Below are 11,511 nucleotides of genomic sequence, written 5' to 3'. Positions count from 1 at the left end.
CTTCCATAAACTAAATTTCATATTGTGATTGTATCCATGATTCTATTTTATATATATTCAGTCTACTTTCCAGAGATACTAAAAATTTTAGTCTCTTCCTTACAGTTGTTCTCCTTCAATAAACGATACCACATTTGCAACGATCTATCAAAGGACAGCCAAAACTCTAAATCTTATAAATTTTATTGACATAAGATGGTTACAGATTTTATATAAAAGAAATTAGTGAAACTGAAAACATCAATGCATCTAGCATAGATATTTTTATAACGATTTCTCCCGATGTTTTCGTTGATGTAGATGTTAAGCAATTCATCGCTGCTGACATCGGTTCACCAATTTCCGATGTTTGTTTTTTTAAATTGATGTTAAGCAATTCACCGATGCTCTATTTTGAAAACATCGACGGATATGAACATCAATGTTTTCTGTCGAACATGCATCACTAATAGAAAAAGAAACAAATCTATGTACACATTTAACTAACAAGTATTTCATAGTCGAGTTCAATTTCCTGCACATTTGTTCAGTCCCTCCCTTAGAGAGTATATTTGAATGACATTCTTTGGTCATATTATTAGTTGACATGGGTAACAGGTATCACATAGTCAACTACACCCGAATCTACACGACTGACAGTGTGTTGACTAAAAGCTGCAGCTGTTGTCAGCAAATGCTAAAGCACTGCTAAAATGTCATCAGTTCGAAATTGTAGATCAAGCAAAAGTTGATTGAACAAAGCGCGAGTTCTAGGGGAAAGAGAAGAGAGGGAGAGGAAGATGAAATGGGGGCAAGAAATGGGTGACGCATTGATTGAGTTGCAACGGTTGAAAGTCGTTTGGATATATTTGGGTCTTAAGCACACCTGTTGACTATGGTTGCTGTTGTTGCATGTTGCATGTTGTCTTGTTGCCAGTTGTTGTTCCTCTTTGCTGGGCGCCCTGTCAATGCCTGTTCCTTGGCCTTTCACCAACGGCTAAAAAGCAATTACCTCATATGATATACAATTAACACAGATGAACGAAGCGACTGCCCACCTTTCACCACGTTTGCACGCTCGTAATGAAAGTCCTACACTTGGAAGAAGAGATATGCAAATCGTCCCACTGTCATTTGCACGTACAAATGTAACGTACATTTTATAGACTTATCACGCGACACTCTTGCAACCCAGAGAGGCCCATAAATCTAAACGATATGCCGCCCACTCGGCAGCAAACAGAGGCTGCTGCTGTTGCTGCCGCTCTGTGGCATCGTCACGAGTGGCAGCAATTAATTTTCATACGCTGATGCAGATGCTGCAGATGCTTGACTTCGACTTGGACTTGGACTTCGGCTACTGCAGCTTGCAACTTGCATCTTCCAGCTTGCAACTTGCAACTTGCAACTTGCAAGACAACAAATTGCGCATCGATGTGCCGACTTGTGGCATTCTAGGAAAATAAATTTAAATAAAACGCAGACTCTTCGAGTCTCGATTTCGAAATGCAAATTAAACACTAAAACAAAATCAAGTAAAGTGCGAAAAACAGCAGGAATAACAGAAGAAGGAGTTGAAACGCGGGAAAGGAGAAGTTGTAGGAAGAACTTAAAAAAACAACCTTGAGTGTCTGTGCGGCAAGTGTTTAAACAATGTTTGCATGCCGAATTACGTGAGTTTTGCCAACGCCCAAAACCCATTCGCATTTCCCCCAATCCCTGCTTTGCGTGTTTGTAACATGTTAAAAATTTAAATAAATCCCTTAACCAGACGGAGGACTTCACGCACTAAACATGTCGACTAGTTAATGCTTTAAGTTTAAAATTTAAACCTAACTAAGAATGAAAAATGCTGCGAAATAATCGGCAAAACTATCGATAGTTTACAAAATCTATTAGGGCTATAAAAACTTAATTTAATCTTTTCGCGACATGACTTTTTTACTTCTACTTAATTATTAATTCTTTAAGGTCGATATGTGCTTATTGACGTTTCGTAAATTTCTATTTTTTCTTTTTATTGTAATTCTACTTATGTAATTTTTACATTACCTTGTATGTACATTGTATGTACATTCTTTCATTCATTCATTCATTCATCCTTAATTGAGTATACCTTCTCTACTTTGTCTTAATTTTTGATTTATTGTTAGTTTAATTTAAACGTCGATACCTTCTCAAACTTTTCTAAATTTGGTATTTATTATTAGCCGTATTTTAACTTTAATTTTTTCTTTAATATCATCTATCGCTAGAAACTATCGTCAATACCATTTCAATCTTTTCTATATATGAGATTTATTATTAGTTCAATTTAAATTTGCATCATTTTTTCTTTAGTTCCAAAATTATCCCGATTCTCTTTCTAATTTTCAAATTTAATTAATTTTACCCTTCTTCATTCTTTTTTAACATAGAAACTTTGTTGATCATTTCGAACTCTCGTAATTACATATTTCAATACTTTTCTACAAACTATCAAAATTTGTGGTCATCTTATTTTTCATTAATTCAGTGACAAATTGTTAAACTCTACATTACGCAATAAAAAATCCATCGATTTTGCTGATCCTCAAATTTAATTTTGTGACAAATTGTTCAATCCCACTATACACAATAAAATATCCATCGATTATTCGTCAATGATCAAATTGATACATATTCATTTCAATTAATCGACTTGCGGCCATTAACGCAATCGATATTATAACGATAGTAAGTTAACGATTTGATTAATATTCATTGCAATTAATTGATTTTCAGCTATTTTAAGCTGTCGATAGTATAACGATAGTAAGCTAACAATTTGATGAACATTCATTGAAATTAATTGGCTTTCAGCTATTCCGAGCTATCCGATAGTATAACGATAGTAAGCTAACAAACTGATAAACATTCCTTTCAACTAATTGATTTTCAGCTATTTATCGATAGTATAACGATAGTAAGATAATCATTTGATAAAATTTCATTTCAATTAATTAATTTTCAGCTATTAAAAGCTATCGATAGTAAGCTAACGATTGCTGGCAACACCATAAGCCCAAAACAAAGTGTAATAACCTCAAGTTAGTCACCAAGTTATCGAGGAATTTGGCTTTGTCTTGTGGCGTGGCAAGTATTTATCATTGGCTGTGTGTTGGCCAAACACTTTCAACTCGCCAACGGCGAGGCGAGGTTGGCGACAATTTCGCAGGTCGCTGGCTTTTGTTATCTTCGATTCATGCATGCAACTTCATTACCGAAGAGTGCATTAATCAGCGACTCGCGAGAAGTGAGGATCACAATTCCCCGTTTGGGACAACAGCGAATGCTCCAGTTTGAAGTCAGGATAATGCTGCTGAGTCATTAGAATCAGCAGCTGCGTCTACACTGGGGGCTTAAATCCAATTATGCGCATTGACCAATGCCCAAAGCGACTGCGCAACCGCACACGCACACACACACACACCTAGATTGAGGCACAAAGAGAGCGAAACAGGCTGAACAGCAATTTGGTCTTGGTCTTGGCCTTTTTTGCGCAGACAGCAACAGACAAGTTGGGCCAAAAGCCGCTGCTGCTGCTGCTGGCCAAAGCATTGTCCACTCAGTGGGCAACTCTTTTGCTTTATTATAGCAATGCTTATACAGATTAGAATAAATCAACTTGCCCCCTTTCCTCTCTTTACACCAGTTTCTGTTGCCCTGCTCAGCGATCAGCAAACGCTACCGGCAACAATCTAGAGCTGCAATTGAAGCTGGCTGCAGCTGCAGCTGCATTACCTTTTCAGCCTTTGCAGTGAGTTGCCATCGGGCTCTCCTATTAAGTGCACACCGTCGTTGTCCCGGGAGGAAGTTGGCATAGATAAGCAAAAGGCAAATAGCTTGGTCAACATGGAATCAATAATGCAAATCACAAAGAGCATTGGACCAACAAAGCGAGAGGGAGATTCATTTGAATTCTAAGTCTTATGAGCGTAGAAAGTCATAAAGTAAGAAACTTAAGTTCATTTTTAAAATATTTGATTAGGGTCCCTAACATTGATCGTGGTTTAGTTAAACAGGAAATTTTATTTAACGATAAAATAAAATATGTAAAATTACTTAAAAAAATATTTCTAAAGTTTGTTCACGTGAAGAAACACCAACTTTGAAACTTGTGACATGAATGTCATGTTGACGATAAAATAATTTTAAAATATTAAATGGGGAATAACATAGTTATTGTATTAAAAGCGAAAGCTTTTTATAAACTTATTACAAAAACCAACGCGGACCTATCGACCTTACGATGGATACGAATATGATAAAGTTTGTTCAAATTAAGAACCATGAACTTAACTTTATTTTCATAATATATTACGAAAGATTCTTGGATGAGATACATTTCTGATCTTATGTTAGACGCATGTTATAGCCAATCCCAAACATTGCCAATTACGTTAATATCTGGAGAAACTTGGTTGTAAAGGTAAAGGTAATGTATTCGACTCTATCGATTAGTTTTAAGATATGAAAAATATAAATGAAAATCTAAAACTGATCATGGTTATTTGAGCTAACAAACGTTGTAGATTGAACTAAACGTTTTACCGATCATAAGCCATAAGATATTTATATCATTGCCATATATTCCTTCTAAATTATTGAGAATTAAGTTAATGTTCGTATTTTTTAATATACACTAAAAATAAAACATATAAATAATTACGAACTTTAACCAAAGTGCTCATAATTTAGAAGAGATATATGACAGTATTTTAACTTTTCAAAATACTTTGACAACTTTTTAGCTTACAAACATCTCGTAAAATGTTTATAATAAGCTAAGCCAGCAGATCAGTTCAAGGTAATACTAAATAAGAACTATAAATAAGAAAATAAACGGTGCCACTTACCCGCAAGTAATCAAAATGCTACAATGTATAAAATCCTTTTGTTGCAATGACTTAATCCTCAGCCGCCTTCTCCTGGGAGCATCCAATAATAGTCTTGCTATAAGTGTTTTATATTGTTAAATACATATACATATATATGTAGTATATATGTATTTGTTTGTGAGTATATCAAGATCAGTTGTTTCAGACTCAGCTTACAAATTAAACGCATTCAAGTGCAAGATGCTGGAATTTTGATTGGGTCAACAAAGTCGATGCTGAAGCTGAGCGCGGTAGCAAAAATGCCATAACAAAATGTGTCAAGTGCCAGACATAAATGCCTAAGTAACGAAAGGGAGTTGTTCCAACGCATCGTTGTTGTTGTTCTTGTTGTTGTTACTCCTTTTGCTGTTTGTTTCGTTGCGTCTTCGTTGGCTTTTTTCTGTGTGTGTTTGTTCTCCGATCGGTTTTGCGCTCTTTGCTCTTTGGCAGCATGAGACAATAAATTTTCGGTGCGTCACTTTTTGTTGCCCGTTTGTTTTGCTGGCCGGACTTGCGATTTTTTGTTGCTTCCTTTTTTTTTGTTTGTGCTTGTGCTTTCCAATTAAAAATGCGCGCGGTTCGCTGCCGACTGCGTCTTGTACTTATTTGTAAGTTGCACGCATCGCGCTCGCTGCTCCATTCTAGCTGCCTTCTGTCTTGGTGCACATTAATTTACATAAAAATATCTTAATTGCAATGCTGGTTGCTTTGTTTTTGCTTATCAACGTCATGTCATGTTGCCGACGCCAGTTACCATCGAGATCTTGCCTGGACATTGGGCTGACAAATTCGGTGGCGGCACGTCAAGATCACAAAAATCGAGACACCAAAAAAATGAAACCTTCAGATGCCTTGCACAGTTGCCACATCCATTGCAAGGCTGCAAAGCTGCCAGGCGTACACATGTTGCGCGACACTTGCGGCGCCGCCTCCCCTCCTCTTCCTCTTCCACTGAGCCTGCATGCCATGCATAATCGCTGATAAATGCGCCCTTCAGTGCTACAAAAATGATTTGTTGATAATTAATGCAGCGCAGACCAAAAGCGAGCAGCACCAACAGCAGCAACAAAAAGAAAACCAGTTTGCCGCGCGCTCTGCCACAAAAGAACAGCAATTTGTGCTTGCAACTTACATACACTCGATGTTGTTGTTGTTGTTGTTGCTCCTGGTGCACAATCAAGCCTTAAACGCAATCAACGCACAGTAATTCATGTTGCAGCTTCAGCGCCTGACAGCGACCCCAAAAAAAGAGAAGGAACTAGCTTGCAGCTAATTGCCCGTTGGCAGCGGGAGGCGGGGTGCGGGGTGAATTGGCGGGTCAGACGTAACAAGCGCGCAATTAAGGCGATCTTCAACTAGTTATGTTGATGCTATAGTTAATATTTAATCAAAATGCACCAGAACACAAACACGCAATGCAAAACAGTGTTGGTAAATGGCAGCTAGTAATTGACACGCGCCATTGGTCCTTGATAGTGATGATCGATACTAGCTATCGATTAGCAGCGATAGCAGCTACATATGCCAAACTTACGATGTTTGCATCACTAGCACGCGTAGGAGAGATCCCACGCACTAGCTACGATCAATACTATCGATTAAAGGCGATGCGTGCCAAAACAAGCGCTTTTTCTGCAGTGTTGTCTAATTACGCTTTCTAGTTTTATTGCATGCAATTCGCAATTTAAGATATGGCTTCACATCGTTCAGCTTTTAAGGAATTAAATCAAATGCCGGCTAAACTTAAAGAAGATGTAGAGTGTTGGCATCATTTAATAACAAATGGCAACAAACAGTTGGCAAGTTACGCCAAAACCTATAACTTAATTTTAATGCATCAGAATGAATTGTACTGCGGCGACAGGAAAACAACGCGTCGCATACAAGGGAGTATAGATCACCTATTGGTACGCGTGGATAAAAACATTTTCATACTAAAGCATATACTGGAAGCACTGCGTCTAACCCGGGATCGCATCGAGTACATGTGGCAACGTGTGCGCATATGGAACGACGATGCGCACTTGAAAAATTATCGCATTACGCAGAAGCTCAACACAAGCAAGCTGCACAACTTGTTGTTGTTTCTGCACAAACGCTACGAATATGAATGGGAGGTGAAGGAGATGGTTGTGCGTAAGTAGATTGAGTGTTCACTGGAACCAATTGGAAATTCAATTCACTGTCTCTCTCTCTATCTTTCGATTGCACAGTGGGCCTAGATGATGACAACGTCGAGTACGATGTGGAAATTTTGTTGGCAGCTTGGAAGACAAATCGTCATGCGGGAGGCTTTGAATTTAATGAAAAGCTCAAGGAATTCTATTCCAGCATTGGTCAGCGTCGCCCTAAATTTTGTAAAGTAAAATGAAGCTCATTGAAATTCATTGTTTTCATTTCTTTAATTTTTATTGGAAAAATGTGTTTTTTTTTGTAATGTTTTGGTTTTGTTTTTGTATTTTGCCTGCTCGCCAAAAACCGGTTTTAATAATTATAAAGAATTTGCAAAAAAATTATTTGGTTTTCAATTTGTGTTTTGTTTTGTTTTGGTTTTCTTTTGCATTTTACACTTTGCACATTTAAAATTTGACTTTGTTTTTTTGTGTTTTCGCTTGACTTTTTTTGCTATGCTTCTCATTACATTTTAAACTCGTCAACGCCATCTATCGTTTGGTAGCAAAACAAAACTTAATTGTAATTTTACTACAACAACATTTTGTGTGTGTGTGTTTGAATGTGTGTTTTGTTTTGTTTTGTCCATTATATAATTATTATAATTGTATATAATATGCAATTCTGTAGCTAGATTTTGACATCGTTTTCTTATCTCCTCTCAAAACTCTTTCTCTCTCTCGCTTCCACTGCCATCTAATTTATGTATGTATTCATGTATATATGTATTGTATATATATATGGCGTTTTTTAACATTCGCCCATTTGTTTTATAAACAAATGCATTTTTGGATTTTCTTTTTTTTTTGTCGTTTTCATTAATTTAATTTTTTTGTTTGTTCTTTGTCGCCGCCTAAGTATAATTAATTTTGTTTTCAATTTGAATTTGGCCTATGTATGTATATGTATGTGTGTGTGTGTGGCTCCGAGTGTCTCTGTGTGTATGTGTGTTTCGCCGCATTTTGATTCGCCGCGCGTAAAACTAACCTCGAAACTAACCTTAACAAATTTATTAACTTAGTAATTGCATACTTTTAGGCTAGGGGCTAGGCTAGTAAATGGTTTTCCTCCTCCAAACGCTTAATGCACTTATGTAATGTTTTCTTTAAATCGTTTTTATTCGTTTGTTTTGTTTTTTTTTTGCCGCAAAAATTGTTAATCTCAAGCCTTCGAAATTTTCGCTTAACTACTTTACAATTTTTTATATGTATATTCATTTTTTTTTCGCTTTCTGTTTTGCGTTTGTTTTTCTTTTTTTGTTGGTTTTGTTTTTGCTTTGCTTGGCAATTCGTCGACGCTTCCACTGGGAATGCCGAACGAATTTTTATTTTTGTTTTTTTTTTTTTGTTGACCCTTACTTTTGGAAAAAGTTACACGAGTCGATTAGCATTTTTTTTTGTTGTTTTGCTTTTGTTTTTCTTAGAAAATGGTTTCAACTCGTAAATTGAGTTGATTTTAAAAAACTGTTCCCTCCATTTTGGTTTTAATTCATTTTTTGTTTATTTATGAATGCGTTTTGTTGTTGTTCTTGTTGTCATTTGTTGCTGCTTTTTTTTTATATGTAAGTTTCGCCTGCTATCGCTCTCTGTATGTTGTGAATGTATGAGTGTGTTCGTGTTTGTGTGTGTGTGAATTACGATTAAAAATTATTGCTATATATTTTTTAAATATTTGCTCTTTGTTGTTGTTGTTGTTCTTGGTTTCCCCCACCCCTTTTTACCCCGCAGAGAAAATGAGAGTTGAACTGAAACCTTAGCTAGGAAATTTTTTACTTTTTTTTGTGGAAATTTATTTTTTTCATTTAGAAAATTTTATTTCTGTTTTTTTTTTTGTAGCTACGTCTTTTTTTGGAAAAATTCTAGAAATTATTGTTGAAGCATTTTTTATGTACAGCGTGCATCGTTTTATTTGTATTTCTTTTTTTTTTTTTTGGTTTTCTTTTTTAATGATGCTTTATAGATATGACTGATCCGCTAACTATGTGAACTGGACCTGAGCGAAGACTTGAAAAAAAAGAGAAGAAAAGAGAAAAGAAAAACGAAATAATACGAAAATAAATTGCAAATCATTGTTTGTTTATTACACAAAAAAATAGAATACTAAATGAAAAACCAAACTACTTAAATGTAAATCTGTTCTGTTTAAAAACGTCTTTGTAATAGTACTTTTTGTTGTTGTTGTTGTTTCGCTTTGTTGATAAATTATGCTAATTAAAATACACAGGTAAAAATAATTTCATTGTTTAATTATTTGTTGTTGTTGTTGTTTTCGTTTAGTTGATGCAAAACTTAAGTCTAGCGAAAATCTTGAAACGTGCTAAATAAAAAATGAAATTCTCTTCAAGTGTGTGAGTGTATGTGTGTGTGTGTGTGTGTGTGTGTGTGTGTGTGTAGAAAGCTTTTCTTTGTAACCACATTATTATGTTAATTTGTACACATATTTCGCTTTTAAGTAATTTATTGTTAAACAATTGGCTATGTGGATGTGTGTGTGTGTGTGTGGGTGTCTGTGTTCGTGTGTGTGTGCGAAGTACAAAAGTTGCCTATGTCAACAAATAAACGCAATTTACAATAAACTGTCGCTCAATCTAATTACTGACTTTACTTTTCCCTTATACCATAAAACCCCAGCTCCCGCCCCCTTCATGCTCTTCCTCTTCTTCTGATCTGCGCTTAGCGTCCAGATATAATTGTTTATATATCTCTATATATATATAGTATATATATAATTGTTATATATGCATGTACAGTATACTGTTTCCTTTTGTATATATGTCTGTGTGTGTTCCGCTTTGTCCGTTTGTATGTGTGAGTGTCTTTGTATGAGTGTTTGTGTGTGTGTGAGTTGTCGCTTTAACATTAATTTGTTGTTGCATTTTTATAATAATTTAAACTAATGCTCGCTTTGCACAAAAAATTTACACAATTTATTAATTTAATTTACGATTTAATTAGGTTTTTGTTTTTTTTTTTGTTTTTGTAAGCTACGTTTTCCTTTTTTTGTATAATTATACGTTGTGTTTGTTTATTTAGTTTTAATTTATGTTAATATGCTTATTATTTTTTCATATATAATTATTATTGTTGTTGTTGTTGTTGGTTTGTTGTTGTTGTTCTTAATGCTTACGGCAAATTGGTTGTAAATATGTACAAACTTTTCTTTACTTATTCGCTAAATATGTTTAATTTGCTTCCTCTCTTTCTCATTGCTGCTTAACTAATTTTGTTTTGTTTTGTTTTTGTTTTCTTTGCTTAATTAATTGTATATATGAACCTAAGTATATAATATATATAAATACGCCCCTATGTGTGGTTGTTTTGTTTTTTCTTGATGTGGATTTTTTTTTCCATTTCTCTTTTGTTGTTGTATATGTATAAATATTAAACACTAAAACGAACGCCAGCCTAAAAAAACAATTCTCGCACTATACAATTCTCAATATATATATTAATAAATAGTAATGCTGTTGCTACACAAGACTTAACGGGTAAGTCGCTTAATCATCGGTTCATCAAATCAATCGATAACTATCTATCGATCGATCGATCGTTTCATCTATCGCACACACCCTGTGCTGTTGTTGCTGTTGTTGTTGTAAGGCTGTAAGGCTGCTGCTGTTTTTAATTACAAGGCTCTCGTGTTGTTGTTTTTAATACGCGCTAAAACTGTAACTCTGTATTGTTGTTGTTGTTCTTTGTTGTGTGCGTTGTTGCTGTTCAAAAATGGTTTACTGTTACCGCGCGCTTTTACTTTTCTTCTTGGACTGTTAACTTCATTTTGTTTTCATTTGTTTTTTGCCATTGCTGGTTTTGGTTGCTTGGTGTTGTTTCTTTTTGGTTTCATTTGGATTTCATTCATATTCTATGTTTGTATTTTAATTATAGCACTTGTGGATTTCTGCTATTTGTTTTTGTTTTTCTTTTTGTTTTCTTTTTGGAAGTACAGCAAACGGAAGCATGCGACTGTTACTGTTAATGTTACGACTGCAGTTTACATTTACTGCCACTGTTATTGCTACTGTTACTGTTACTGCTCTGTTATGTGTGCTATTCTGTTGATGCTGCCTACGCAATGGCCGCTGTTAGATAGTAAAGATCCATCAGCGTCTGCACATTGATGGGCAGACAGGAGAGACGATCGTGTGTATTCGAATCGAGTGCCAGCCATGAGAGTGCATTGTAGCCCTCGAGCACGAAGCGAAGGACGTCGGCGGTGAGCGTCGAGTCAAGCGGATGATCGTTGGCCGACTGATGGGCATTGGTCGAGTTGAGTATATCGTCGGCAATCTGTATGTTCGGCACATGCAAATGCAGCGCCGTCTTTAGGAAGACTGGACACACATCCTCGAGATGCGGGCATGCCGACCAGAACCAGGCGGGCATTCGACCTGTTGGGGCTGTGGACACCATATAACCCACCGATATCGGTTGCTGATTCAGCGATCCCACCTAAAAGAACAAGC

At 35.8% G+C, this 11,511-nt stretch overlaps 2 protein-coding genes and 1 long non-coding RNA gene across 5 annotated transcripts in view; 2 read left to right on the top strand and 1 right to left on the bottom strand.

Moving 5' to 3' along the window:
- Positions 1–4,831: 4,831 nt before the first annotated feature.
- On the top strand, positions 4,832–5,123 carry LOC133845879 (uncharacterized). The gene is made up of 2 exons (XR_009894826.1): positions 4,832–4,959; positions 5,044–5,123. It is a non-coding gene; the product is annotated as an uncharacterized LOC133845879 (long non-coding RNA).
- A 1,360-nt stretch (positions 5,124–6,483) lies between these two features.
- On the top strand, positions 6,484–7,851 carry LOC133845876 (uncharacterized). The gene is made up of 2 exons (XM_062280502.1): positions 6,484–7,013; positions 7,091–7,851. The coding sequence occupies exons 1-2, from the start codon at positions 6,569–6,571 to the stop codon at positions 7,246–7,248; spliced, it is 603 nt and encodes a 200-aa protein (XP_062136486.1). The 5' UTR covers positions 6,484–6,568; the 3' UTR covers positions 7,249–7,851.
- Positions 7,852–8,370: 519 nt separating this feature from the next.
- LOC133845858 (mediator of RNA polymerase II transcription subunit 13) overlaps positions 8,371–11,511 on the bottom strand; it is a 28,883-nt gene continuing 25,742 nt past the window's right edge. For all 3 annotated transcript variants that reach the window (XM_062280459.1, XM_062280458.1, XM_062280460.1), the window contains one exon: positions 8,371–11,497. In XM_062280459.1, the coding sequence (XP_062136443.1) occupies positions 11,114–11,497 (384 nt within the window). In that variant the 3' untranslated portion in view covers positions 8,371–11,113. The remainder of the gene's footprint in view (positions 11,498–11,511) is intronic.

Source organism: Drosophila sulfurigaster, chromosome 3 (genome assembly GCF_023558435.1).
Source record: "Drosophila sulfurigaster albostrigata strain 15112-1811.04 chromosome 3, ASM2355843v2, whole genome shotgun sequence".
Classification (NCBI taxonomy): domain Eukaryota; kingdom Metazoa; phylum Arthropoda; class Insecta; order Diptera; family Drosophilidae; genus Drosophila; species Drosophila sulfurigaster.
Note: the sequence above shows the minus strand (reverse complement) of the source record. Positions and strands in the feature narration are given on the sequence as shown.